The 26,871-nt window shown below is 50.2% G+C and overlaps 13 protein-coding genes across 13 annotated transcripts; 4 read left to right on the top strand and 9 right to left on the bottom strand.

Moving 5' to 3' along the window:
- Positions 1 to 301: 301 nt before the first annotated feature.
- Positions 302 to 634, bottom strand: ASPVEDRAFT_94673 (ankyrin repeat domain-containing protein; the record flags this gene model as incomplete). Its single annotated transcript, XM_040818767.1, has 1 exon — positions 302 to 634. A coding segment is annotated over one exon (333 nt), but the record flags the coding sequence as incomplete, so codon positions are not given.
- A 304-nt stretch (positions 635 to 938) lies between these two features.
- ASPVEDRAFT_834531 (uncharacterized protein) lies at positions 939 to 1,759 on the top strand. The gene has a single exon (XM_040817392.1). It carries the CDS (start codon positions 1,178 to 1,180, stop codon positions 1,625 to 1,627), a length of 450 nt encoding a protein of 149 aa, XP_040670924.1. The 5' UTR covers positions 939 to 1,177; the 3' UTR covers positions 1,628 to 1,759.
- Positions 1,760 to 2,680: 921 nt separating this feature from the next.
- ASPVEDRAFT_153432 (uncharacterized protein) lies at positions 2,681 to 3,614 on the bottom strand (the record flags this gene model as incomplete). The annotated part of the gene is made up of 1 exon (XM_040808350.1): positions 2,681 to 3,614. One exon carries the CDS (start codon positions 3,612 to 3,614, stop codon positions 2,790 to 2,792), a length of 825 nt encoding a protein of 274 aa, XP_040670923.1. The 3' UTR covers positions 2,681 to 2,789.
- A 2,353-nt stretch (positions 3,615 to 5,967) lies between these two features.
- ASPVEDRAFT_834435 (uncharacterized protein) lies at positions 5,968 to 8,404 on the top strand. The gene is made up of 2 exons (XM_040817390.1): positions 5,968 to 8,042; positions 8,095 to 8,404. Exon 1 carries the CDS (start codon positions 6,240 to 6,242, stop codon positions 7,914 to 7,916), a length of 1,677 nt encoding a protein of 558 aa, XP_040670922.1. The 5' UTR covers positions 5,968 to 6,239; the 3' UTR covers positions 7,917 to 8,042; positions 8,095 to 8,404.
- Positions 8,405 to 8,620: 216 nt separating this feature from the next.
- Positions 8,621 to 12,134, bottom strand: ASPVEDRAFT_31565 (uncharacterized protein; the record flags this gene model as incomplete). Its single annotated transcript, XM_040810499.1, has 6 exons — positions 8,621 to 8,835; positions 8,884 to 9,403; positions 9,529 to 9,569; positions 9,622 to 11,813; positions 11,871 to 11,925; positions 11,972 to 12,134. The coding sequence occupies 6 exons, from the start codon at positions 12,132 to 12,134 to the stop codon at positions 8,621 to 8,623; spliced, it is 3,186 nt and encodes a 1,061-aa protein (XP_040670921.1).
- A 484-nt stretch (positions 12,135 to 12,618) lies between these two features.
- Positions 12,619 to 13,761, bottom strand: ASPVEDRAFT_136953 (Zn(II)2Cys6 transcription factor; the record flags this gene model as incomplete). Its single annotated transcript, XM_040807343.1, has 1 exon — positions 12,619 to 13,761. The coding sequence occupies one exon, from the start codon at positions 13,759 to 13,761 to the stop codon at positions 12,619 to 12,621; it is 1,143 nt and encodes a 380-aa protein (XP_040670920.1).
- A 1,670-nt stretch (positions 13,762 to 15,431) lies between these two features.
- Positions 15,432 to 16,809, bottom strand: ASPVEDRAFT_55145 (uncharacterized protein; the record flags this gene model as incomplete). The annotated part of the gene is made up of 3 exons (XM_040815030.1): positions 15,432 to 15,825; positions 15,864 to 16,518; positions 16,659 to 16,809. The coding sequence occupies 3 exons, from the start codon at positions 16,807 to 16,809 to the stop codon at positions 15,432 to 15,434; spliced, it is 1,200 nt and encodes a 399-aa protein (XP_040670919.1).
- A 407-nt stretch (positions 16,810 to 17,216) lies between these two features.
- ASPVEDRAFT_153426 (uncharacterized protein) lies at positions 17,217 to 18,325 on the bottom strand. The gene is made up of 2 exons (XM_040808349.1): positions 17,816 to 18,325; positions 17,217 to 17,759 (listed from the first exon to the last, which is right to left on the bottom strand). The coding sequence occupies exons 1-2, from the start codon at positions 18,097 to 18,099 to the stop codon at positions 17,273 to 17,275; spliced, it is 771 nt and encodes a 256-aa protein (XP_040670918.1). The 5' UTR covers positions 18,100 to 18,325; the 3' UTR covers positions 17,217 to 17,272.
- Positions 18,326 to 18,785: 460 nt separating this feature from the next.
- On the top strand, positions 18,786 to 20,315 carry ASPVEDRAFT_44682 (uncharacterized protein). Its single transcript, XM_040813111.1, has one exon. The coding sequence runs from the start codon at positions 19,005 to 19,007 to the stop codon at positions 20,238 to 20,240; it is 1,236 nt and encodes a 411-aa protein (XP_040670917.1). The 5' UTR covers positions 18,786 to 19,004; the 3' UTR covers positions 20,241 to 20,315.
- An 85-nt stretch (positions 20,316 to 20,400) lies between these two features.
- Positions 20,401 to 21,022, top strand: ASPVEDRAFT_173930 (GFA family protein). The gene is made up of 3 exons (XM_040808751.1): positions 20,401 to 20,501; positions 20,562 to 20,724; positions 20,777 to 21,022. The coding sequence occupies exons 1-3, from the start codon at positions 20,436 to 20,438 to the stop codon at positions 20,974 to 20,976; spliced, it is 429 nt and encodes a 142-aa protein (XP_040670916.1). The 5' UTR covers positions 20,401 to 20,435; the 3' UTR covers positions 20,977 to 21,022.
- On the bottom strand, positions 20,886 to 22,099 carry ASPVEDRAFT_834030 (alpha/beta hydrolase). Its single transcript, XM_040817378.1, has one exon. It carries the CDS (start codon positions 21,844 to 21,846, stop codon positions 21,073 to 21,075), a length of 774 nt encoding a protein of 257 aa, XP_040670915.1. The 5' UTR covers positions 21,847 to 22,099; the 3' UTR covers positions 20,886 to 21,072.
- A 271-nt stretch (positions 22,100 to 22,370) lies between these two features.
- Positions 22,371 to 24,321, bottom strand: ASPVEDRAFT_86517 (acyl--CoA ligase; the record flags this gene model as incomplete). The annotated part of the gene is made up of 6 exons (XM_040817860.1): positions 22,371 to 22,430; positions 22,483 to 22,636; positions 22,688 to 22,791; positions 22,838 to 23,132; positions 23,190 to 23,657; positions 23,711 to 24,321. The coding sequence occupies 6 exons, from the start codon at positions 24,319 to 24,321 to the stop codon at positions 22,371 to 22,373; spliced, it is 1,692 nt and encodes a 563-aa protein (XP_040670914.1).
- A 343-nt stretch (positions 24,322 to 24,664) lies between these two features.
- Positions 24,665 to 26,847, bottom strand: ASPVEDRAFT_55141 (nucleobase cation symporter-1 family protein; the record flags this gene model as incomplete). The annotated part of the gene is made up of 11 exons (XM_040815029.1): positions 24,665 to 24,933; positions 25,020 to 25,174; positions 25,231 to 25,308; positions 25,355 to 25,470; positions 25,523 to 25,907; positions 25,953 to 26,136; positions 26,186 to 26,287; positions 26,338 to 26,455; positions 26,501 to 26,598; positions 26,655 to 26,758; positions 26,807 to 26,847. The coding sequence occupies 11 exons, from the start codon at positions 26,845 to 26,847 to the stop codon at positions 24,665 to 24,667; spliced, it is 1,650 nt and encodes a 549-aa protein (XP_040670913.1).
- Between the last annotated feature and the right edge of the window lie 24 nt (positions 26,848 to 26,871).

The following is a 26,871-nucleotide window of genomic DNA, read 5'->3' as shown; positions in this document are numbered from 1 at the left end:
CACAAGCCCAGGTGGGTGATTAGCGCTCCTACCGAACCCGATCTGCCGATTCTTGTGCAAATGAGAATGGGCTAGTCGTAACTCAACGGGTGGTAGATTCTGGCGAAGAGCCGGAGAGCAGCGATATCTGCAAAGCACCGATCCAAAGAACGATGCGAAGGAAATAAGAGAATAGCATCACCAGATAGAGAGATGCGATAGAAGCCAACTACGACTTGAAGCAGTATTTCTTGGTCGTCGTCGCCGAAGCAGATCCACAAGGCGCTTTGGCAAAGTAACTCGATTCAGCTATATTCGCACTCGATTGGAGAACGATCTCCGGTGTCAGGGCACACCCGGTACCGCAGGCGGGGACATAAGACAGAAACCGCGCGAGGACGTCTAGGCAGGGATTCGAGTAGGCGTAGAAGACGGCGGTGCGCCCGTGGTTGTCGCGTGCGGAACAGCAGGCGCCGCTCTTGTCTGTCTGCAGGAGGAGGTCGACGATTTCCGGGGAGGAGCCTTGGGCTGCGAGGTGTAAGGCAGTCTGGCCGTTGGTATCTGGGGTTGAGGGAGACATTCCGGCGTCGAGGAGGCTGCGGAGAGTGTCGGGTTGGCCGTGGAGGACTGCCAGGTGGAGTGCTGTGCGGCCATCACAGTCTGACTCTGCGGCTGCGAGGGAGGGCTTGGATCCAGCAGGGTAGCAGCATGAAGTGGTCATGTTGGCAGTCCTTTTAGCAGCACAGTAAGTTACACTGTAGAAGAGAAGAGAGAGACCTGCCTGACAGCCCGGGGACAGCTGTCTTCATAACGGCGATGGCAGCTTAACTGCGCACGCGACCAATTGCTTCTCCCAGCTAGCCTTGCCAGGATCCAAGGCAGAAATAGACTTCGACCGAAAAGTCCGATGGGGCAGATGGGGACGGCTTGCTCCGGGCGATTCGTGGACGAGATTGACCGGCCGAAGCACGTAAGAAGCGCGAGCAGCGAAGCTTCGACTGCTGGTCTGTGCCTGGACCCCGTGGGCAATCTACGGCCTCTGATTCGCCAGTCCGTCTGGTCCAAGACCGGAGCTCAACATCTGCGGTGGGTCTGCCCTGTCGGAATGACATTCCCACGAGAGAGGCAACTGGATAAGAGATGGCAATAGTACGGCCGGTGCTTCACTGCCCTCGACGCCTTTGCAGCGACTCAGCAAATGGCCAACGACTCCCGGCACATCCACCTCCCGGACTCGGATGCCGCGATCATCGTGATGCTCGGCGCCGTTGTCTCAATGACATTCGCGCTAGGCCTGGTAGTCCAAGTAAGTGCTGCTCCCTGTTATTATTACCTGAAACAATTGCCAACAGCCCAGCTCTACAACACAAAGCCCATCTTCCTCAGCGAGGATGAAGAAGCATACGGCTACAATCCCAAAGGAGCACCAAGCCATCGGATGGCCGATCTCGAAGAGGCTCCCCGACCATCACTCCACCGCGCCTCGGCAACTCGGTACGGAAGTATCACCCAGCATGTGGTCGATGCTGACGGGATCCGAAAGATGGTCCTCATTATCGAAGAGAGGCCTGGACGTGTGTCAGCCGCAGACGCGGTTCGGGACGACTACGCGGCGTGGTATGAGGCATGGAGGCAGCGGGGGCACTAGGCGGAAGTCCGACTGAGACGGCGCTCCATGTCGACGACTGGATGCAGGCAGTGCCACGAAATAGCCGGATATAACCCGGATACAGCCCGGGTCAGTGGGACCCTATTTGATCACCATGAATGCGACCCATGAATTCTCCGACAGACAAATTTACCCGGTGCTTGATACCTCTGGTCTCAAGAATACGAGCGGAAAGTGGGGATCCTGGAATTGCTTGGATTCGATTCGAGCCAGGGAATTCCCACCCTCATTAGTATCAGCCATTCAGAAGGCCGGAATCAACACGACCACGTTTTGCGCTGATACGCTGCTGGTCCTGCGCAGCTCTAACGAAGACCACAGGCGTTGGTCGCTGAGCGCAATGACTGGCGAATGCTGCAAGTTGGTCATGGTCGACGCGATGAGATAAAGTGGCCTACAGATATACAGAGAATATAAGTAATAAATTGGCATGCCAAGATAGAAGGACGCTATGTTTGTTGGACGAAGCTTGTCCCGGCATATTGCTGTCCATTATATACAAATGCCGGCACCTTGTCTCGCAATTCCATTGGTTTTATAACTAGAGCAACCTTCTTTAAGTTTGTAAATCGAGGACCTGTGACAGGTTTTCATGAGTACCGAGTTGCCTTTGCTTATCAAGCCGATGCCACTATTTACCAATCCTATTTTTCGCTTGCGGTTGTGTTCTAGCGGCCGTTCCATACTGCCCATCCAAACAGCGGTACAATTCAACAGTTCAGGTGTGAATATCTGGAGGTTCATATGGTGTATGTAATACTCTAGCTCCGCTAGCCGCGCGTCCCGGATCTCGTGGAAGAGCTTCTCCAGGAGTTCAGTCTCAAGGTTATTAAGGATAAATAGATAATTTAGCCTGTCCTTCTACTTCCACCCGCAGTCCTTCAGCACAGTCATCTCCTTTAGAGTTAGACAATGCCGTTGTTCCGGAAGCTCAAGACTTGTTTTACAAATCGAAAATGTAAGAAATAACTAGATAAATGTTTTTGTTTTACAGAAAGAAGATGTAAGCAACCCTTCCTATGCGTTGTTAAACCATGCTTTGCATTGCACGATGCTCTCCTCCTGAATTCTCTGATACAACACCATCTCGTCTGCCACGTCTACGCCGAGAGCCTTCTCAAAGTCACGCTTGCTAGCCGCGTTACTGGACTTCAAGTATACGGCTGCGCTGTCGCCGTTCTTGTTCAGGTTGCTCTGGAAGATACCGGCCGCGCACGGGTATGTTCCAGTCTCGCATGCTTGATTGGACTGCGTCAATGTCCAGTACTCGTGGGGTTAGGTGGTTGATGTGCGGCGACTTGAAGGAAACAATGTCTGCCAGAATAGGGCTTTCAGATGACATCTCCTGGTATTGGGCAAGAGATACTGCCGCCGAGGTGTGCCACTGGAAGGCGCTCGTTGCTTCGGCGACAAACTCTTCGGTTTCAGATTCGACAAGGCCACCGTTGGACTCGTAGATGGCCAGCAGAGTAAACATCTTATCGGAGAATATACGCCGACGGCAAAGAATCCTGGTGGCGCGTTGCCGAAGGTCATCCGACTTAATCAACTCTGGGCGTAGCAAGGACACAAACAATCGAAAAGAATTTTTAGAGAGCTCGGAAGCTTCAGGTGCTCGGAAACAAGTCGCGTGCACAGGGACACCGGCCGATGCGAGATCATAATATCCAGTAGGAAGCATATTCAGGACGTGCAGGACGCGCCGCAGCTGGCTCAGCTCGTCTGGCCGGCCGACTCGTATGGCTCCGTGACGCTCCAAGTGGATTCTGTCGAGATTGTCGGTAGCGGCGAGCTTTTCGCGAAGCTCAGGTTCGTTCTTAAGTACTCTCTGATTCGTCTCTCCAACCAGACTAAGCAGTTTGCCATAGAGAGGGACCTCCTTGGAGTACATGGCCGACATGGCCACCGCGAAGGCTTGCCTGATGCCCGCTGACGGGACATGCTTGCGCTCAGTGCTGTTTGGCATCTTGACGATGCCCGTTGCTGGATGGCGCAAGATCTAAGCTCGTTCTTTATAGCTTAGTTATAGGGATTAAAGAAATGAAGCAGGTAGCTACTTAATATAGCTACTATTAGTTACAAAAAGAGCCTAATTACCCTCGTATAATATACTAGTTATCTTTATTGTTCCAGATCATATAATACACAGGTCCAGACTGCAAAGTCATACTGTGGCCGCACGCAGTAATACCGACCCATTCTTCTAGGAGAGGTTCAAAATATTCGTAAAAAATCGATACCTTAGCTGTTGGGAGGGTTGATGTTGAAAATGCGTGCAAACATTGATGGATCTGTCGAGTCATTAATGGACGAATTTTATTCCAAGCATGTTAAGGTGAACCATCGGTTGGAGCAAATGAGTGGTTATCTAGGTCCAACTAGTAATGTTAATACACGTCATATCTGGATGACAAGTCAAAAGACCCACGATAACCCTGTTGTCATCTGATGCCTCCAGGCACCAAGGTCACCGAGGATGCCTTTTAGTTCAAAGTCCTTCCCCCACCTTTATCTGATTCTTTCAGTTCGCTCGTTGCTTGCTACTGAGGCCTTGAGCATATGAAGAACAAAACCTTGTTTGTCGCCATCTGTTGGTACATTGCAAAACAAAATGTATGCACGTTCACTTCCAAAGCACTATTCATCTACAGACATTGGGCTAAAATTGCGCTATCCTGCCGAAACAGGGAGTAAGTCATCTGCTGGGTGAAGAGAATGCTTATCGATCCATAACTAACAATTCCAGTCTGTAAGTAATCGTCCATAACATATTTTCAATATCAATGACTTGACCTGTTCACCATCTAGTTTGTGAGTGATTCCCATTGCCTGTGGAAACTCACTATCAGTTGACGTTGCCTCTAATAATATACTTTTACCTGTGGGTAGTTTGTAAGTCAGCCATCTCCCCGTGTATAATAACTCAAGGGCTTATACGTTTTTGAATTAAGTGTGTGAGTGTTATGGCTTCGAACCGAACTTGCTGGAGTCTTTATTAGGGCGGCCTTTCTAACTGTATAACACTTAATGGGTTGCAGAGTGTAAGTATATCCAGTTTATCTGAGATTATTCCACACTGACTTCTGATTCAACTCAAGGATGTACGTTTCCTCTGAAGTTAGGTTAGGGTGCTATTAACAGTACTGATGGTGTATCACTTCTCTAGCGAGTAAGTACTTCTTCAAAATATCTCAGTGCTGAGTCAATACCTGACACTTCCTTTTATATAGTTTGTGAGCAGACTCCTTATAATTCTAGTTGCCGGTATTGGATGTTTAGTAACAAGAGCTGCCTCTCCTTCGTGTTGTGAAGATTGTGAGTGACCGTCAGGAAAAATGGAAATTTCACTGCCAAAGACTAATATATATCACGTTAAACTCCTTAAGTGTGTGAGATAGTCCAAGATACCTGCCTATTTGGCTCGGGATACTGATGAGATTTGCATATTCCAACGGCTCTTAGAACGTGAGTTGTTGACCCTAAATGAGCATGAAGAATGATCTAACTTTCCAAATATGAATAATTTCAGGATGTAATCACCCTCAATTAGGCTGCTTTATTTAGTTATCATAGGCTTACCTTCCCTCAATCGGCACTCGCAGGATGTAAGTTATTCCCGTGGATGGAGAGCCAACGCAAAAATTTAGTGCTGAAAGACAAAACAGGAAGAAGAGCGGAAGATCCCCGGACAATAGAGGAAATGAGGTGACTGGTAAAGAGACAGGTACGCCGCGGATAAGTGAAGGATTTCAACTGTTTGCAGAGTTTCTGATCAGCTTTGACTCTACAGGAAATTCCGCGACTCCGAAATAGGCAACAGGCCTATTATAGCGAGAGAGTATGGTGCCAAATGAAGTGGTTGGAGAACGACTCGTATGAGAGTGGATGTATTGGAGTGTTGAACGCGGAACATCTTAAACTCCTTGTTTAATGCATAACACAGGATTTCAAGTATTGGACTTAAACAAAGCTAAGGATGACTTAAGGATAACTAGGCTAGTGACCATGAACAACTGAGCATATTAAGAATATGGAAAAGACAAGCAACTTTACTTCCTCAAGCCTAGATAAGCTTAGATTTAACACCAGGGCATACTCTAGAGCACAACACGGGGAAGCCTGGCGGCGAACAATACACATGATATCTCCTGCGTCCAGGCCCTGGTGCGTTCCCAGAGGAAAACATGCAGAGGGTGGAAGCTAGGTGGCGAGAAACAAGGATAGACTGAAAATCAAAATATGGCATATAATCATCACTATGTTCCATGGTGAAGTTATATCTGCTGAGAGCCATAGGGACAGAATTAAAACAGAATACATGAAAGTATTAAGTACTATAATATTGAGCTAACCTAGTTAATTAGCTACTATTTCTGATAGTAATCTTCTAAAGATCATACCAATATCTAGAAAATACAGACTAACTCTCCTTGTTCTTCGCTCATCATCACGGTGCAGCCCAACACATTGATAGGAAGGCGATGCAGTTTGTAAATATGGGCGATAACCCGCAGATCAGCTTGGCCGCCTTCTCCAATCTTAAGCCGATCCCCCTCTTTACTTTCAACTCCAACAACACACATCAGACCAAATGCCCGACCCAAGCACTCTCCCCCTCGAGCTCTTCACAGAGGTAACAACGCTCGCCCTACAACCTCCTATCGACACAGCCAACCAAGCCGAAAACACAGAACGCGAATACGACTTCCACGCAGGAATAAACATCCCCCACCTCGCCCAACTCACTCTGGTAAACCGACAATGGCACAGTCTGCTTCTCCCAACGCTCTACGCCCGATATATGCATAATGGCGCGAGGCATTCATACACCTCGCTCTGGCGATTCGTGCGAACAGCCATCTCGAACCCACAAATCGCGCAGCTGGTGCGCGCCGTGAGTATCGGCAATTTCGGGTTCTATCCGGGTGTTGCAGCCCACGATGAACTTGTTCGTGGAGATAATGTTGAGTTTACGCAAAAGGAGGTTGAGCTGATGAGCTGCGCATTGAGGAGCGTCTTTACCAGCGGTGATGTGCTAGAGGCGAAGGTGCTTGACCCCGGGCCTTTGGTGGAGAGAGATAGTCGGCCGCTTGTGGTGTTGTTGTTGGTTTGCCTGTCGAATCTTGATACGGTTTATCTGCATCTGCCAGAGCACTTTTCCGTGTTGAGGAGTGTGTTCGAGGAGATACTGCGGTGCCAGGATGAGGATGGCGAACTACCCTGTCTGCGAAACTTAACGAGTCTGTATCTGCTCGGTGAGGCTCCGGTCTACGGGCCGGGTAGAGATGTTTCTCTTGACTGGCCTGAGCCGGCGTTAAGAATGCACGATATATGGCCGTGTCTCTACTTTACCGGACTGCGCAAGCTAGCTCTGTATGGCTTAGAAACACAGGGGATTGCCTCGCTTCTGGCAAAGAGTAATGGTCGGACCTGCCGGATCAAGGAGTTGCGCGTCGTGGTATTGGCCACGACGACTCGCTCTTCTACTGATCTTCTAGCCCTTGTCAACCTGCCACAGTCCCTTGCTTCGTTCTCATTATACTGGGATCACAACATACGCAATCCCATTACACGGCAGAAAGAAGAAGAAGCTCCTGTGATATTAGTCACCGACATCTGGGACGCGTTACAAAAGTATAGAGAGAGTTTAGAGGAGCTAGCAATCACCTACAAAGTCCACCAGGACGACGAACCGCCTCCAGGCCATTTCGGCTCTCTCCGGGAATTCCCACGCCTGAAGCGACTCGACACCCAACTAAGCATCCTCCTGGACGGCATGACGCCAGAGCGCTTTGCGCCATTCCGGTTGAAAGACACTATCCCCGAGAATCTAGACACCCTGGTCATACATCCCGGCTGGGTCGATGAAGTGGATATGTACTTCCCGAACACCGAGTTCCAGGCCGTGGTCGCCGAGCGAAGGCGGCCTCTGAAGCGCCTTGTGATAGATGACTACCTAGCCGTGCCGTTCTATAACAAGGCCAAGACAATAGACGCAGGTAGGGTCTATGTAGGAATGGAGCCAAATGGCCCAGAGTCATATCCAGGGCTCTGGGAACTGTGTAAAAAGGCTGGCACCCAGCTGGATGTCGAAGTTGGCTGTGTCAATATTTGTATCGAGGACTTTTGTGAATTCCACCAGGGAGGCGCCTGTCTCTGGCTCTGGCGCAAGACCTGGAATATCTGCCGCGATGGATTCCATCGGAATAAAGAGGGTGTTGAACGGCTGCGGGAGAAAGAAGAGGACATGCTGAGTATATCTTCATAAATAATACATCCAGTGGCAAGCGAGCCCGCGCCGAATTTATAACGGATTGATCTCCGAGGCATCGTAGGAAATAGTGGGGTAGTTTATAATGGTAGCCCTGGGTCTGGATTCAGTCTCGTTCCGGGTGTGGGTCACATATTCCAAGACACTTCTCCAACAGGAAGCTAATCATATCCAGCATTGGTTACCTACTGATCAGATAAGATACCTAGGCTCCATTTCAGCTCTCGACGCTCATTCTGAGCTCAGTCCCCCAGACGTGACAGTGCTTCTCCAAAATGCCAACCCGGAAACGACCCACTGGGCTTAGATTTGGGGAAATCTTGGAAAGCCGGCGATCAGCGAAGTGCCCACCTGCAGTAAGTAGTGCGGTGGAAACTAACTCCACTGAGGCAATGACTCATACAGTCCGCACTCCTTGAACGATGACAGGAGATCGTATGGAAGGAATGATCCATATCAAGTTCATGGGAGCAAGGGAATTGAAAAGTCCGGGGTCTGGGTCCGAGGAGGTAACGAAGTAGATACTCTATTGACAGCGGTACTGGTTTCGATATCAATCTCGTCTATGAATACAGTAGAGTGACTATCCTTGGTAACAGAAGAAATTGAAGGCCTTAGAGGTATAGACACATCCCTTTCCATTCTACAGTCTGTATACTTTAGAACTTGATTGGGTTTAGTATCTATAACGGAAATGAGAATTAGTTGCGTCCATCTGGCCGGTAAACGCTCATCTCAAACCCATTGGTAAAAGGAAGTGTCATATTCTGGAACCCATTCGCAGGTTCTCGTAAATAAGCCAGTAAATCCGCGTAACCCTTGGCCCCCGAGATAGTGTTGTCAGTAAGGACTACAGCGCCTGGCCTAAGGCGCGGTAGAACGGTCTTGAGCGTGGGCAGAGCCAGAGCCGACCAGACTGCTTAATTAGCAAGGGCTTTGGAAAGGAGAATAAAGACAGACTCACTATCCAGCAAGAGAAGATCAACCTCCGGTAGCCCGTCTCGAAGAGTTTGGAGCAAATCGCCCTCTCTCAAGTCAATCTGCTGCTCAACTTCAGGCCCACACTGCGCCCAGTACTTCCTCGCAATCGCCGCCTTCTCACTCTCCTTTTCAGTCGCAATTACAACGCCCGATTTACCAGTAGCAGCCGTGGTTTTGGCAATAGCAAGAGCGAGGTAAATCGTGCTGACGCCGAAACTCGTCCCTGCCTCGACGACATTGGTTGCACCCGTGGCGTTGATCAGTTGATAAACGAACTGACACTTATCCTCGTCCAGGGCAATGAATTTGTCGAGCATCAAGCGATCGAAGTCATCTCTTGGACTGGTCTTGGACTGCTTATCCTCGAGGTCGCCGAGAATATCTGCCGAGAAGACTTTTCCTGTTTTTGAAATGCCGGCTTCTTGCTCGAGGGAGATTTTGTGCAACTGCGACAGAAGTTGTTGGATATGAGGGGCAGCATTGATTGGAGATGGGGAGGACATCTTGAAGGTATTCAAATCTCAGAATACAGAGTGTAGACAGAAGTCGATAGCAGGACGGGGAGTTGCTCATACTTAACTATGCGGATGTCTTGGCATTTTGGAGAAATATTGGGTGACACACTTACGGTAGTTGGAGAAACAAGGAGAAACTCATTCTCAAAGACTCCTACAGCTTTATTTAGCAGTCACTGAGTGTAACTGATTATCTCTATATACACCACACTCCAGGATCTTCGCATAGGCATCCAAGATCTTCCCTATCATCCGTACCACATTCCAATGCGCCTTCCCACTGAATATCACCGCCCAAATCCGAACAACCCTCGTGCACAAGTCAGCAGAAGACACTGAATCCATTTCCCCTCCAGCCTCTGCCTCAGTCGCCATATCCACTATATACGCATGCAACCTCGCCTCTTCCTCGTCCATAGTCCCTCCCGTCACATCAGGCTGTATAGCAATCAGCCACTTGCTAATAATGAACGCACACTCAAGCGCACAGAGCGAATGCTGCAGAGACCACGAAAACGCCTGATTGTGCTTAACGATATTAATCCCGATTTTGACAGGGATGCTCAGCGCATGCGCGGAGTAGAGGACCGCGCGGGTGATCCTGGAATTCGTCGGTGGAGGCGGACTATTATACATGGACAGCGCAATCTCATACGGGATATGGGTGTTCAGAGCGCGCCACGGGCCGAGATCTACATTAAGCCTGATATAAGCCATGCGGAGCAGGGCGGTTGAGTTGAAGGATATAGGGCCGAGGGGACTCCCCGGGCCTAGGAATGATTCTGGGTCTTGGTTCCATCCGCCTTGCCAGTTTATCAATGCTCGCTCGATGCTGGTTGTCTCCTCGGGGCTAATTGTTTGGTCTCCTGATCTGCACTTTGCTAGTGATCGAAGGAAGTATATGTGCTGTATCAGGGCGAGAATCAATGTGTAGCCACCCAGGGAAGAGCAGTGCTGTTGACAAGCCTTTTCCGTTTGTGGTGAGAATAACAATGCGAACGCTGATTGAAAGTCAGGCTCTGGATCATGTTTGCTGCGAGCCTGTTGCCACTCTTGCTCGCTGTCTGCCTCCCAATCCCTTTCGCGTGAAGGTAGACGAATTTCGAGTTCCGAGTTAAGAAGAGGAGGTGGCAGATCGTAGATGATTGTATGGAAGTTGAAAAAGCAATAAATGATCGCAATAGTCCTAGTAAAGCCCTCCTCTTTGATCCATACATCCCATTCGGGGCTTCCAGATAGTCGTCGCTCTAAGAGCTTTTCGGCTCTCAAGTAGTTGATCAAAATGTTCTGAATCCCGATGGCCTCGTCGTATATAGCTTCTGAATTTCCCCAGGTGGCCATTGCCATAAGTATAAGTAATGCCTGCGCGAGGGGAAGCGGGTCGAATCTGGACTCGTGTCCCATCTCGCGGCCTGGCTCTGGTTGTTTTGTTTCACCGGGAGGGACGTCAGGGATGGCCTCTTTGGGCCCTGGACATTCTAGAGCTGACTGCTCAGTTTGGAATGTCATGAAATGCCACTGCTCGTTGCGTTGACGAAGCCGTTCGTTACAAATTGCAAATGCAGCTCGATATAGCATAACAGCGTTGTTATTCTCGAATGCCGATATCGCACCAATCGTTGCCATCGACAGGATCAGCTCGACAGGGCATTTCGCAGTGGAGAATGTTGGCAAATGGATGAAAGGAAGGTGACGGTGAAACCCAGCAAAGTAGGTAGAAATATACCGGGTCATAGTGTGCCGAGAAGGGAGAAAGAATTCTGTAGGAATTACCGAGCTGAAATGTTGGATTTCGGTAAAGAGACAGTCCCAGTCCCGCTGTGTGACTCTCTGGGGCTCTCTCCTCGCTTTTGCTTCGTGGGACTGCTCAAATGAAGGTAATGTAGATGTGAACTCGTCAAAGAATCGAGGTTCTGGAGCGTATACTCTATTTGATACACCAAGTTGGGTATCTGAGTCCTGGAGTTGAAGTGATTCAAAAGTAGGAAAAAGTCCAGATGGGGCCAGTTGTAATAGTGTTGGGTCGACATAAAACGACGATAGATCACCATCGTATGTCCCATTTATACTGTCTATGAATAAATCAAAGTCGCTTATGCTGTTAGCCTGCTCAGCGAGTCCCACGTCGAGTGTAGGGGTAGACGACGTAAGGTGACTTGAAGCAGGTGCTGAGTGTGAAAGCAATTCAGCGCCATGGTCAGGAACAACGCCAGCTGGCCCTTGAAAAGCTTCTGGATTTGTCGTTCTGGATGTGGATGGTGATCTAAGGTTCTGGCCTTCTGGGTGAGCACCGGACGGGGATGGGGAGGCACTGTAACCTGAATTCTCTATTTTCGGATCCCCATGAGGAGCCTCGGCTTTCTCGTGAGTCAGGCCAGTATGACGAGCCAAGAGATCTCTATTATGCTGTTAATCAGCCCATTTTTAGGAGTGGCGTATATGGAAGGAGATATACCTTCGCGCAAACCCAGCAGGGCAGATTGTGCACCGAAAAGGCTTCTCCTTAGTATCTATACAAGTCAGTTAAAGCAGTTCATAAAGAGACAGGGGTATTACGCAGTCTTTCATGTCGCTGTAGATGCTCCTTTCGATGGAAGGCCCTGGTACAGAAACTGCAGTGGAACGCCTTTTCGGCCTCGCGACGGCCACTCTCTGTTTCGATAGACTTTTCTTGTATCTGGCTGACGCAGCTGAGTCTAGTCCGTTTCCTTGGAGGCATAATAGAATGACGGGACAAATAACCAGCAGTATGTGAGATTAAATGAAGGACAAGATGAACCCCGCGAATGAGTCAGGCGATTGTGGCCCGTGATTGGCTGTCTCCACCGGTAACTGTCCACCATCAGCAGTGGCCATCTGATAACATATGGGGGGCTGGGAGGGATAGATGATATCTATTATGCTGCCCATTACAGACGGGGCATGTTATTAACAGCAAAATTACTGCCCTGTTGTTTCCGCAATTTGGCATGGTGTATCTTACTAGCTATTAACCGTGGATCAACTACAGTATATAGTACAGTACTAGAAATGAAGCTCAAGGAAGTGTCCCGCCCCCTGCTCAATCCACGATATGCTAACTGCGGGTGGGTTGCTGTTAGGGCTGTGCCTGGGTTTTAGGTGATTGTTCTGTTTGTATAAGAGCATCGGCGCCGAGGTATGCAGTGTATCAGAATAGAAGCCAGCAAGTAAATGCACTCAGGCTAATGATTAGCTGCAATTCTTGCCAACGTCTGGAGGGGATACACGACCGCCGCAGCGTAGGCATCTGGCAAGCACGACGCAATGACCTCAACCATCCGCAAGCCCCAGTTCCCACACCACCACTGAGCGCTGCACTGTCCGAGTAGAACGGCATAGTGAGCTAGGATAACCAGGGATACGGGGTTACGCGACCTCAGAAGATCTAGAAAGCCATCTTGAATGAGGTTCGGCCATGCAAAGGGTCGCAGATATAAATTCAAATTGAGCGACATGGCCTGGCTGAATACCTGCACTGCGTGAGTGTTGGTCGCGCGGACAGCCTCATTATCGCCAGACGCGTCCACGAGTGACTGTATGCCTTTGACCGCGTTCACCAGATCTGTATCCCCTGCGTAGCCCTCCGGCTGGGCTAGGGTGTCTTCTTCCCGCAGCCATTGGGCCCGTTCACGGTATTTGTCCAATGCCTTGTCTCGGCGTGAAAGACCGGCTGCTCTCCGAGTCACCACATGTCCCTTGATCAGGAGGAGGATGTGGATTGTTTCATCTAGTACAGTGTCCTCATTCCATTCCGGTCGATCAAATTGCGCCAGTGCCAGGACGTAAATGGAGACGAGGAAAGCAAAGGCCTGTATTACTTGCACTGTTTCGAGGTTTAGGGTCTCGATATTGGCGGCTTCTTTCTGAAACCCGCTCATGGCGTCGGAGCAGCCGCAGAGAATGAATTCCCGATATTCTTCGGTAAATTTAGGATTGTTGGTGAGGCCCAGGTGCAGGGCAGACAGTATAAGGATCATATGGAGGAAGTAGTCATGCCGCATGGCTAACTGGACAGCTTGATCACGCCAGAAATAATTGAAGCCTGGGCTGACTGCAAAGGACTCTGCCACATTCAGAATCCAGTGGTGAAGAAGCTCAAACTCCCAAATGCTCAGCATGGACCTCGGTTGGGTCCCACCTGTTCCGGGTGTCGCTGCTATTGATGCTTGTCGCGCCGGTGAGGCCTTTGGTGATCGTAGAATGCACGGTACATTGTACCTCGCGCAGGCGCCACAAGTAGGCCGTACTTCGTCACACTTGGTGCGCTTTTCCCTGCATCGAAGACAGCCCAGTCGGGACTTGGTGTGTGGTCTCCGGGTTGCCATTTCAGATGCTGATGGACACGAGATACGGATAATAGATATGTGGTGAAGGAGAATAGTTATGAACGTTAGTAATATGTATCAAAGTATCTATCTGCCTAATGAGTGGAGACACCAGGTACGAATCCTGCGCCATGTCTCATCTCTTGGACAGCCGGGCACGCCTGTGGAGGCGCAGCACCAGAGTCCCTGACAAGACTTTCACTTTCAAACCTCGAATACCAATAAGAATATCTAGAATCAGTAAATAGCCCTGGGTTACCTCATTTTTTTGAATTGGTCCCCTGCATTGTATACAGCTGCCTGGTGTGCCCGATCTGATGTTCCACATTTCAGCCCCAGATCCGCACACTGGGGATACGAGATACGATGGAAAAGTGGGACATGGGCCATATTCCTTCCGGTGGTGCGCCACGAGGAAATGGTTCAGCTTGGCCATCGTTACTGGAGGGCTTCGTCCGTCCAGATCCTGCTCAGCCTCCTCGCCCCAATTCTGTTTGCCCTCTGTTAGGGTTGCATCCATGATGTCTCGGCCGCTTGACCTGCGCATCGAGGCAGGTCCAATCGATCCTCGTGCGGACCAGCTGGCTCACCAAAAGTAAATCAATTGTCATTAAATTCTTCATTAAAAATACATGGTCCCATTCGGATAACCTTCAAACCAAATAACGTATAGTCCGCCACTAGTTCGTGGATCTGCGGTTTGGCCTTTCCACGACTAATCCCGAAAAAAACGGCCTGATCGAACCCCTGGTGGAGATCATTTTGCAGAGGTCTGAATCAAGGAATGCCCTTATCCTGGATTGAGTCTGGTGACACTGATTCAGTGGTTCATTGGCATGTTTCATCCACCTCTCGACCCACTGGCACGGATACACGATACGGAACACGGCGCATGAACTGGCTGGGGCGAATGCGCGGACTATCCTCCAGACCGCAGGCTTTGCATCTCCATCTAGAACAAGATGTTGTCAGTAACGTCAGAACCCCCCAATAGAGCTGCCATAGGGTATCAAATACATCGGTATCTTGCCGTTGTGGCCGGTCGCCGTTAAAGGCAAGGTATATCCGGCGAAGGTTTGTCTCCCTCACACTTCGCATATAGGCAGCTTGTTCGTGGGACAAGTTCAGCCGTTGACAATCAGCTGGCTGTGGAGTCCATGGGCGAAGAATTGCTGCTGCAAGTGCGACGGATGCCAGGCAGCAGACTAATACAATAACAACGATAGCAAAGTTGCTTAAGGCCATTGGGTCGTGAATTGTCCAACTCGGAACGGTGCCATTGGCATTTATTTATGTACCTTTCCATTGACTGCCAAGCGGAGGATGGTGCACTGCCTTCCCTGGCAGTGGCATCAGTGGGGACCAGGGCGCTCTTCGCCCTCGAGCCGGTGTTGCATTATTCTCTTTTTTAAAGTCAGATCCTTGGTTAACCGCCGTGGTCCATTTCCCTGATCCGTCAGAATACAAGAGCTGACCAACTGATAACCAGATGCTGTGATTTTACCTCCTGTCAGACCCTAAGGAAAGACTGTTTGCTATACCAGTATATCGAAATCAGTCTGGAAAGTACTGGAATGGCTGGGTTTGCTATTTTCCTCCTAACAAGTCACGAAAATAGTTATTAATTACAGATCTATTTAGCCAACGAGCCACTGGCATACAATGAACGTCTAAACCCCCATCCCGTCTAACTCTTCCTGCGAGGTCCAGAACGCGCATCTGGCAGCAAGACCATCATACCCATACTTGCCGTTACTGATCTTTCGACTCCCACTATCTGGCCCACTGATGACACGCAAATACTCATCCTGTCCAGCACCAGCAGAATCAAAAGCGCCCACCCACCCGTCGACCGTCCCATTCCCAGCCGAAGGACGTCCAGTCTTCGCAAATGCAGTCCAGCTCCCGCTCATCTCACTCGACAGCCTCAGGTCCTCCTTCGCGGCATACGGGGCCCACGCCTCAGCAGACGCCTGGTTGAATACATACGGGATATCACTGAAATGGGAAACACCAAGATACGAGACATTCGCCGCGGAATACGCCTCGCAGAGGATTATCTGGCTCAGGGAAAAGGGATAGTTCGCTGCATCCGGTGAGACTTGTGGTTCATCTGCACCGTGTATAGACTTGCGCATGTGAACTCTGCATCACGCTTAAGCTGGCTTATACGGAAGTAATGAGCGGAGATGTTCTCGGATGGAAAGTCCTGGAAGGACGAGACTGGGTAAAGGGCCATGGCTGCTTTGATTGTTTTATTCGACAAGGCCGGGTACTCGTATTTAAGGTATGCAGAGACGTCTTCCTCGGACGAGAGAGTGGGTAGGGTAGAAAAGGATCCGTCGTCCTCGTTCCATCCAGACAGTGTGTCGATATTCCGCGAGAACCGCCCTGTTGCTAGCAGCTTGGACGGACTGTCGGGGATAAACCTGGATGGCGCAACAGGGATGAACGCACCCATACCTGCATTGCCGCCGACTTTCTTCTCATATGCAACAGCAATAGAGTTGATTTTGGCCATGGGGATACTGCGCAGACATTGCACAAGGCTTGTCAGTTGTTTGGTATACGACAGGGACTTGTCTCCAGCGGTTTCCCTGTCCGCTATGGGACCGCCAGACTGCATGATGTCTCGCTTAAAGGGCGCCTTCTGCTTGCCCCGATATGCTGTGATCTGGAGACCAACACCCGTTGCTCCATCACTCTCGCCGAAGATGGTGACGTTGTCTGGGTCACCGCCGAATGTCGCAATATGGTCTCAAACCCATGTCGCTGGTCGAGTAGTCCTACATTCAGCGAGTCCGTGGCATTCAGGGCAGGTGAGGCGGCGAACCCAAATACCCTGACGCGGTAGTTCATCACGACATAGATCACTGGGGATCATTTCTCAGGTGCACCGAGCACCAGCCCCGTTGGATCGTACGCGGAGTCATAGATCTGGCCGAAGGTGTCGCCTCCGCCGTAGATCCACACCATAACAGGGAACTTTGCAGATTCTGGAGTGCCAGCTGGTCGATCGACTCGCAGCGTCAGGCAGTCCGCAGACATGTGTGTGACATTGTCGAATAGTACAAGATGGATGCGGGTTTATATATCGAAGCACGGAGTATCTATGGAGGTTAAACTAAGCACAACAAGGAAGGCAAGAGACATTGCAGCCCAGCCCTGATATCTCCACGAGGCTGAGTCTGCCTTTCTAGTTAGCGAGTTCTCATTGGCTGAACATCTCGGTTACCTTTATGGGAATGCGATACGTCGATCGTGATCCACCATCCACCGTTCATTCAGCGCAGTTTGCTTGGATAACCTTGACCAGACACTATCAAAACGAGGAAGAAACGATTAAGACGATTCGAATTGTGTCTAACTGTATATATATAAAATGGTTAATTTAAGTATCATAAAAAATAAATTCGTATAATATCTGGACGTTATAAACGTTGAGAATATCCAAAGGCACCAATATATATACTACAACAACGCTTCATAAAACCCCAGCCAAAACTAACAATTAAACACCCTCAACCTTCCTCCCCAGATCTCTAACCCGCACAAAGTCCGCCTCACGCACAGCCAAAACCCCAAGAACCATAGTCACAACCATAGCAACAATCTCCTCCAGCACACTCATACACAGAAAGACCGTAGGGTCACCGACAAGAACCGTAAAGCGCGAGTCGTGCCCGTAGTCAGCGACGGCAGAATAAACCAACCGGACAATCAGGAAGGGAATTGAAAGGCCAATGGCGAGGAATAGCTTCTTCTGGAATGCGCGCAGCCTGCCCTGCAGCTGGACGTAAAGAAACACCGTGAGAAGGAGGATAAGCGCGAACACGGCGAGGAAAATGCCCATGGATGCCTGGACGATTTTGCTTGGGTGGTAGGTCCCATCCTGGCTATCTGCTGAGCTGAAGCCGGCGATACCTAGGATAAGGCCGATGATACAGATGATGGTTACTGCGGGGATGAATCGAGGGGGCATTCGATTTTCCGTATCACTGTATTGTTATTAGTCTACATTGGTCTTGAATATGTAAAGTGTATGGAGACTTACATTTGTCTCAGTATTCCAATATAAGTCAACAGAAGAGGAGCAATGCCGATGAGCTCGCATACTGCGACGGCGATTTCAGTGTCGTGGGAATCGTGATCGATCGAGATAAGTGAAGCAATGCAGCCGGCAATGCGGATGAGGGAGAGTGTAACGGGGTATCGCCAGATCTTGCTGCCGACCCTCCAGCCTGCTCCACTCCAGATGAAAATACCAGCAATAAGGATGAAGGGAAAGACGATCAGCTGGAGAATGGCAATGCCATGGCGGTAGGTCACAGTGCCCATTGTGTAGTTGAAGGTTGGATCAAACCAAGTGGCTGAATATAAGAGAGATAATGAACTGGATACTTTGAAATGACAGGAGAGAGTCCCTTTTATGTCTTTTTCAAGCTTCAGTGTCTTTGTATCAACACAGCCCTATGGACCATACAATTCAATCAGAGCGTTGATTGGCCGGACATCTGAGATACCAAAAGGAGACTAGCGGCACACCGACAGGCGGGTCCATTCGGGATCGCCCGACCAATAACGACGGGGAAGCTTTCAGCTCCAAAAGGGGCTGAAGTGAAGACAAGACACGGGCCTCTGGTCGAGCGACACTGACGACGCAACTGGATCTCTGTGGCTGCAGATTGGGCAGTGGCCCAGCTGAGAATGCTTAGCGTATGGGGGCCAGAACTGCCATTGGCAGCCTGATAGCCGAGTATTTCTTCACCCCGCGTCAACGCTGCAAGACGAGACTGCCGAGACACAACGCCAGGAAGCTTGGTTCGTCTTGACTTTACACATTTCTCTTGGCTGTTTATCTCGCATCTTACATATCTGGACTGTGTTGTTGGGCAGCGATGGCACCCCCCATCCGCGCAAGAGCCTCCCGCAACTGTGCCAACTGCCGGGCTGTTAAACGTCGAGTACGTGAAGCCTTCCTATTTTGTCTTTCCTTCATCGGAATGAGCACTAACGTTCCACACGAGTAGTGCGACAAGCAAGTTCCCCATTGCGGACAATGCACCCGCCTGCGCGAGAAATGTCCTGGATACCGGGACGAGTGGGAGCTCGTCTTCCGCGACCAGACCGGGCAGACCATCCAGCGATCCAAGGAAAAGCAAAAGAGTAAAAATGCGATATGCCCTGAGACACAGCATACCAAAGCCGAATTGGCCATGCCACCCCGCAGCCTCAGCCCCAGCATGGGCCAGAGAGGCGTCAACTACTTCTTCCACCACTTCGTCACCGGCGACCACAGCCCAGAACGCGGCTATCTCAACTACATCCCCGCCGTGCTCGGCGCGGACGGGGACCACCCAACCCTCGTAGCAAGCATGGCAGCCGTGGGCCTGGTCGCGTTAGCAAACTCCACCCGGCAGCCCGAGCTGGTCCGGCACGCGCGAGCCAAGTACTCGCAGGCGATCTGCAGTTTAAACGACGCCCTGGCGTGTCCTGTGGAATCATGCAAGGACAGTGTACTGATGTCCGTGATTTCGCTAGGTGTTTTCGAGCACTTTTCTAATTTCGAGTCTTGGGTGCGTCATGTTAAGGGGGCCGCGGCGCTGGTTGTCGTTCGTGGCAGGGGTCAGTTCCGGAGTAAGGTCTCCATTTTGATGTTTAATCAGGTCCGCGCGGATATGATAATTTCCTGCCTGCATACGAATAGACCCTTTCCACAGGATATGCTTTCGCTGCAGGAGGAGGCGTGCAACTACACTGACCCCATGAGCACGTTCTGGCTACTAGGGGTATATGCAACTCGATGTGTAAACCTCCTGTTTGGCGTGCACAACAAGGTCGGTGGCCTTCCATGGTCACATTGGATCGAGGAGGCGTCAACCCTGCAATCCGATTTTCAATACATCCTGGGCACCCTGGCAATTCAGGAACCGTATAGCACAATCCGCCAATCCCCACTGGACCCAGCTGCGGCATATAATGGGCGGTATGATGTGTACAGCAGTCCGTGGGCGATCAGGGTCTGGAACCATGCTCGCCTCATGCAGATGATTGTCAGCGAGATTATGTTCTTTCTGCTGAACGGGGTTCTCAGGGCCAATCCGCCTCCGCCTTCCTCAGCCATAGCAGCTGCGACGGTGAAGTTACAAGATACCGTTCAGATTCTGTCCGGGCTGGGAAGTGACTTGATAGCCACCGTTCCACAGGTTTTAGGCGTGGTCGGCCCAGACCGTCTCTCCGCTGCCTCGGATGCAGGAGTCTCTGGAGGGTACTTACTTATCTGGTCCCTCTACATGGTAGGGAAATGTCCAGTCACAACAGACAAGGCACGGAAGTGGGTCATTGGACACATGCGACGGATCGTGGGGAGTTCAGGCATTGCAATGGCGGAGCGGTTGCTGGACGATGTTGTTAGGATAGACAACAGCTGTGCGTCGGAGAGGACTGTGTCGTATACACCATCGGAGCTTGAAACATAAGTTCAATATAGAATATAGACTGCATATATCGAGATTACCAAATTGTGGAGAGCTGAATAATCCACTCCATTCCCCACGCTGAGTTATCTAAGCCTCGAGCATGATTGGTAAGCAGCATAAATTTCTTAGCAGCATCATATAAATGTGCACTTTCAACAATGAATTCTAGACCAATAGTTACGGAAAAAAGTTAAAATGGCTCGCGGTGGCTGTTTCTGCGGCAAGATCCGGATAGAATACGTCGGGCAGCCCGTTGCATCGGTGCGTCTATTTTTCTAATCTGGATATCACTTGTTGAATCTGTTAAGCTCACTCCAGAAGGGACTCTGCCACTGCAACGACTGCCGCAAACAAACCGGCGCGGTATTCAGCTTCTGCCTGATAATCAATAGAGCCGACTTGAGGATCACCGGAACACCCAAGGCAGTGGCCAAAAAGGCAGACAGCGGGAACCACATCAAGAACTATTTCTGTGAAGACTGCGGTACGTTGTCCAGGTGATGAAAGAAACTACGTGCGACTGACAATATCAACAGGCACACCGATCTATGGACAGAGAATAGAAAAGTCTGGAGAGCCTGCCAGCAGCGCAGTCTTTCGCGCGGGCATTTTCGATGACCCTGAAGTGCTGGACCAGAGAAAGCCTGTGGTGGAACTGTACACGAGCAACAGGGTGAGCTGGCTCAACCCTATCGAAGGCGCCGAGCAGTTCCCTGGTATGTTGCCTTTGCCGTAGTTATTCTTATACGCATTTATGAAGGACCTATGATATACAATGTCTGCATTGGATGATTAAACGCTCCTGAACTTTCGCCATAGATCGATTGTAGCTTCAGAACTCCCCTATCGCCTCGAGGAACAGATTCACAGTTTCATCAACCCTACTCAAAAATGGACTGTGGCCGGAGTCCAATCGCTTGGATGTGATGGATGCACCAGCCTTCTTTGACGCGGCAACCAATGCTTCCTGGGCGTGCACGGGGAGCGCATTGTCGTGGGTGGTCAAAATATAAGAGACTGGCACATCCAACCAACCAGGGTAGAAATTCTCAATATCTTTAACGCAAGCAGAGGACTGCTTGACCAGGCGCCCTTTCCACATATCAGCTTCCTCGGGGGAAAGATCGTTATAAAATAAATCATTGATGTCGACGTTGGGTTCGATATAGTCCCAGCCATCTGGACTCGAATAGTGAAAGGCCGCGCGAGATTCGACGATGGGACCGAAAAATTCGTACTCGGCGGATTTTGGCGGCGGGGTGAAGGCGCAGAGCTGGATGATGCCAACGACGCTCCCAGAATTGTTGTCCAGTCGTGATGGATCCTTCCGGGTGAAGCCCTTGACAGCTGAACAGCCCACGACGCCGCCCAAAGAATGGTTGATCACGACCACATTGCGTCCGTTGCTCGTCTCGTCGATTATGATGCTTTGAATCTGGTTTATACTTCCAGCGGCAGAGGTGACTGGGGTCTCTGTACCGGAGAATTCAACCTGGGGGGCGACACAACGATAGCCGTGTTTCTCCAGGGCAGGGATAACCTTGGACCAACAGTCGCGGGTATGCCACGCACCGTGGATAAATAACAGTGTGGGTGTCTGAGCCATGGCTGATGGTAAACATAACGGGGAACATCAGCGGAGAACTGGCTTTTCATACCTCTTGAACTTAAAGGCTGCTTACTGGAGTGTACTCCGGAGTACTCCGATTATATGGATAAGCGAGCAAACTGGATCACAACCCACCAGAATACCAGCCTATTAGGAGGAACATACCTCGGGACGCTTACCGGATGGACGTTAGGCATTTGCTTGGCGATCCACTTTGCTGTTTACGTGCGGCTGACGACGTGGGGGCGAAGAAGTATACGAAGCAAGGCCCCCGAAGATGCCATCTGCCAGATACTGCGTCGCTTATATTGATCAGGCGGGTCAACTTCACGTTTCCGTTGATTGGCCATCATATGCATTCTAGAAATAGTAAAGATGAACACTCTCAGTGCAAATACTGCGAATGCAATAATGGGGCGAAGAACGCCAGCGATGAACATTTCCTCAAGTTGGCCTATTATGATAACTCAATGATGAACCGCCAGGCGCAACTGTTTCTACGGTATGGTGTTGACAGCATTTTATAATTTTGAATTGCTCACAAGGCCGTCTCTGATTACTCGTCGCAATATCTTTCCAGACTACGACATTAGGCGTCAGCATACACAACTGCAACAGGTTAGCAGCACTTACAGGGGCTCTTGGAATGGTATTAATGAAGAAAACACCGCCAGTGAGTCTCTTGATTGTAGACACTTTACTGTTAACGAATTCTATGATCTCCTCTGCGGAAATGGACGTTCCTGGTGCTGCCACAACGTATGCCCGGGGGTACTCCTCGTCACCCCTATTTTGTTAGCCCCAGATGATTATATAGCTAGAGGGTATCAAGTCTTACTTTCTTACACCGATCACGGCGGCATCATTGACAGAAGGATGATCGAGAAGAAGCGCCTCGAGTTCAGCAGGCCAGACTTGGACGCCTTTTACCTTGATCATTTCCTGCCGCAGGACGTTAGTTGGCCATTCTTATATGGTCTTTATTAACAAAACTTGCCTTCTTTCGATCCACGACGTAATACCACCCCTTCTCGTCCTGACGAGCTACATCCCCTGTTCTCAGCCAACCATCTGCAGTGATAGTCTCACTGGTAGCCTTTATGTTCTGCCAGTAGCCCTGCATGATATTCGGACCACGAAACCATATCTCGCCGCTTTTCCCGCGTGGAACCTCATTTTCGTCATCGTCCATTAACTTGATCTCACAGTTCGGCATTGGTTCGCCAACGGAGCCGGGCACGGCCGTTAAGGTGGGATCCCAGCCGAGAGAGTTGCAACAGGATCTATGGGCAGTTAGGCTCTGAATACTGCCAAATAAAAGGAAAGGAAAAAGGACTCACTCAGTTGAGGCAAGGCCCTGTTTGACATTTACCTGTCCATTGGGCCAAAGCGCCTCGTACTGTACAGTTGGTTCTGGACCGAGCGGTGCCGCACAGGAGAAGGTCTTGGTGACGCTGCTGAGATCATACTTTCCACTCTTCACGGCGGGATGTTTGGTCATGACGACGATAATTGGTGGTACGAGGTGTAGTTCTGTTATACGAAACTTCTGGATACTCTCTAGCATATGGGTAATCTCATACCTGCGCATGATATACGACGGGATCCGTCGAGCGATGGAGATGGTGCAGAAATAACATAGAGCCAGGCCGTGATAGAGTGGAATAGTACACAACCATCTGGACTTTCGAGCTGCTAATTCTTTCGTCGAAACGCTCGGATCTAGGTTCATGACGAAGTCTGTCTGCACGCAATTTGCGATTATACTGTAGTGCGATGCCTCTGCTGCTTTCGGGAGGCCGGTTGTTCTGTTCAATATACAATAAATACGACTTCAGACTTGACAGAGAGGAAAACGAACCCAGATGTCAATATCGTGTATGCCGTTGTAGACTTCGATTCGCTAGGGGTTAGCCTTTTCCATGCGAATCGTCCACCGACCTCTTTTGGCGCGAGTAAGTGCTTCCAATGCTTCACGCCAGCGTTAGCATTGTCGTCACCACCACCATCCCGGAGAAGAGGAGCATCGTTGAAGACGAAAACACGCTCCCGGGCCGTATCCACCATGGCAGCGGCCTCAAGAGCACAGGCTAAAGTTTCCTGACTCGCCAGGATAAATCTCGGCTTTGTAAGGCCTAGTTGGTATTCCAGTTCACGAGGATTGGAGTGCGGATTCGCGGACTGGTATATACCACCAGCCATGAGAATGCCCAGGTTGACGACGGGGAACAAGACATCGTTGCCGCTCAGGATAACGACCCGATCGCCTTCCTGTAGTCCGGCAGCTTTCAACCCAGCTGCGAACCGCTGCGACCAGAGACGGAGTTCAGTCCATGTCAGACGCAGTCTCTCGGGGTCTTCGGCGTCAGCAAAGGCCACTGCATCTCCTAGCGGGGATGTAGGGCTGCCGAAGAGATAGGTGGGAATGTCGACCTCTGGAATGGGAACGGTCCATCGTGATTTGTGTGGCATGGTGGTTTTTATTATGATAGAAATATGCTAAGGGTAGAATAATGAACAAGGGAAAAGAGGTCAAGACGTCAGATTTGGTTTGGTTCCGCACGGACCCTGAGGCTGGAAATCAGGAATAAGCAGAATAAGCAGACCAAGCACAGACAGGCCTATTAAGCTTTGAGTAGGTCGTCGAGTCGAGCTTGTGAGCTGCTCCGCCACCTTGCGTCAGTTGGACGCCTTAAAGGTGGACTCGGCAAACAGCGGAGCACAAGTGGTATTCCTAGGAGGGCCAGATTGTTTATGGTTAAGCAGCCTAGAGATCATCATTACACTTACTCAGCCAAAATATAAACTCTCAAAACTAAACCACAGACGCCTCCACTCCTTTCTGGTACATATCATCCCTTACACAACTAGATCTATCTTCCGACTTCTCAACACCGTCAATAACATCATCGACCTCAATAAAAGGCCCAGTCTCATCGATGCCTGCAACAGGGAATATCCAATTCAACGCCCAGAATACCAAGAAGGCGATCGCCAGCCCAACCAGGAAGGTGAGGTTATACAGACGCACCCAGCCAACCCACTGAGGAGAGTCCCAGCCGTTGACGTTTCCTGCCAAGCCGGCTTTCATAATGTCAGTGGAGGTGATGCTTTATTCTATACTTGGGACATGCATGAATTACAAAACATCGATAAGGGTAAAAACTCACGAAGAAGCGGCCACATCCCAGCCGTGAACGCTGCAAAGGCGCGCCAGTTGACCCCGTGCCGAAACCAGTAGATGCTGGTGCTGTCGCCGCGGTACAGATCGGACAGTTTAAGTCGATACCTTCGGACGAGGTGGTAGTCGGCCAGCATGAGGCCTCTATAAACACACATTAGCACTATGCTCTAGAGAAAGTAGCTAGAGGGCCGTCATACGTTGCAGGCGCCATAAATACGCCGAATCCACTGAGCACGGAAAGGAACTTATCTGCCGTAGAAAGGAGCTGCCATGGTCTAATAAAATGTTAGTACAGACCAGAACGTGGATAGTGAGGTTTACTGAGTGGCGATCCCGATAACGGCCATAATATACCCTCCTCGTCGGATATTGATGTACTTCGGCCATAGACCCGCGAGATCCATACCGCAGCTGACACTGTTGAGGACAACACTTATCTATCCTCTGTTAATATCCAAGAAGCACGGGACAGGTATATAAATGGCTCACTGAAAACTGAGATGCAACCATACCCAAACTGGCAAAGAACACACCGGCACGCACCCGAGGACTGGAGCCGTAATACTCCTGTATATCAGCAAGAAGGTAAATGGGATTCCACTGGATATCACCGCCCATAAGTTTATTGCTGGCGCTCGTGACGATGATGCCAATCGTTGCCGTAATCGCAATCGTAGCTGGGCATGCAACCAGCTGCGAGAGGGTAGGCGCGTATCGCCTCTTTGAATATCTGACCCAATCGGATTGGCCTAGTGTTCCTGAGCCCCAGGATCCTAGGATGGCTGTAACGCCGAACATAAAGGCCCATCCAGTATTAGGTGCTGTGCCGGGCTCGTAGAAGAGGTCGCCGGGTCCGTCAGCCTGAGACACGGCCCTGGTCTTGTTAGCTAACATCTACAGGAACCCGGAGCAAATATACCAAATTAACATTCCAAAGCAAGATCCACAAAAGAAAACAAAGCAAACAACGAACGGAATCTGCAATTTCTCTGGACGGATTAAAACGGCAGGTATAAACCCGCACATCCAGATGAGCAGTCCAATGAAGTCGTTCGTCTGGAGGTGGGAGCTTTCAGCAAAGTAGTTTTTCATATGCGCGAAGCCTTTCCTGTTAGTATAAATTAACACTATCGGGGGCATAGGGATCTCTACCTGGGATAATTGCACCGATCAGAACACGCGTTGCTTGTCCTCCCCAGAAGGCTTGCATGCCGAACCACATACACGAGACGAAGCTGCGGAGAATGACGGGAACTGTACATCATTAGCAGCTTGGATGTGTCCCATAATAGCGGGTTGAATACAGTAAGAGCCTCGCATCCCCCACGAGAACCGGCTAGAGACAGTGAACCCAATGTGGTGTATCTCGCCCATCCATCCGCAGAACACGGCCAGTAAGCCGGACAGGAACCCGCCAAGAATCTACATCATCAGTTTTATACTTGACTGGAAGGGAGGGAAATGTACAACTACTCCAATTGCCTGCTGTGGACTGAGTCCAAACGAGAGGAGTGTGCTCCCTGTGGACCAGGCCGAAATGCAAGACCCGGACACGGTCCAATATCCTGCAACTTGTTAGCGAAACGATGTGCAGCAAAAGAGACCAAGAATACGGGCGCACCAAAATACGACCACACGCCATATGTTCTCCGCTCTGGGGGAATTGGAATCAAGTCCCGATTGCACCAAGTTGTGTTCTCATAATCTGCGTCCTCGTCCACAGGACTAAAGAGTTAACTTAACAGGACATGTAACATTTCAGGAGAGTCAAACCATTGAAGTCGCTGCTTAATCTCAGGCCACGACCAAGGCATTGTGATCGCCACTGCAACAGCAAT

Source organism: Aspergillus versicolor (assembly GCF_001890125.1).
Source record: "Aspergillus versicolor CBS 583.65 unplaced genomic scaffold ASPVEscaffold_8, whole genome shotgun sequence".
Classification (NCBI taxonomy): domain Eukaryota; kingdom Fungi; phylum Ascomycota; class Eurotiomycetes; order Eurotiales; family Aspergillaceae; genus Aspergillus; species Aspergillus versicolor.
Note: the sequence above shows the minus strand (reverse complement) of the source record. Positions and strands in the feature narration are given on the sequence as shown.

Coding starts and splice junctions, on each gene's coding strand:
- ASPVEDRAFT_834531 (XM_040817392.1), top strand. CDS start 1,178: ATGGCCAACGACTCCCGGCACATCCACCTCCCGGACTCGGATGCCGCG.
- ASPVEDRAFT_834435 (XM_040817390.1), top strand. CDS start 6,240: ATGCCCGACCCAAGCACTCTCCCCCTCGAGCTCTTCACAGAGGTAACA.
- ASPVEDRAFT_173930 (XM_040808751.1), top strand. CDS start 20,436: ATGGCTCGCGGTGGCTGTTTCTGCGGCAAGATCCGGATAGAATACGTC. Junction 20,502..20,561: donor TCGGGCAGCCCGTTGCATCG/GTGCGTCTATTT, acceptor TCACTCCAGAAG/GGACTCTGCCACTGCAACGA. Junction 20,725..20,776: donor CTATTTCTGTGAAGACTGCG/GTACGTTGTCCA, acceptor CAATATCAACAG/GCACACCGATCTATGGACAG.
- ASPVEDRAFT_834030 (XM_040817378.1), bottom strand. CDS start 21,846: ATGGCTCAGACACCCACACTGTTATTTATCCACGGTGCGTGGCATACC.
- ASPVEDRAFT_153426 (XM_040808349.1), bottom strand. CDS start 18,099: ATGGGCACTGTGACCTACCGCCATGGCATTGCCATTCTCCAGCTGATC. Junction 17,760..17,815: donor ATTGGAATACTGAGACAAAT/GTAAGTCTCCAT, acceptor ATAACAATACAG/TGATACGGAAAATCGAATGC.
- ASPVEDRAFT_44682 (XM_040813111.1), top strand. CDS start 19,005: ATGGGCCAGAGAGGCGTCAACTACTTCTTCCACCACTTCGTCACCGGC.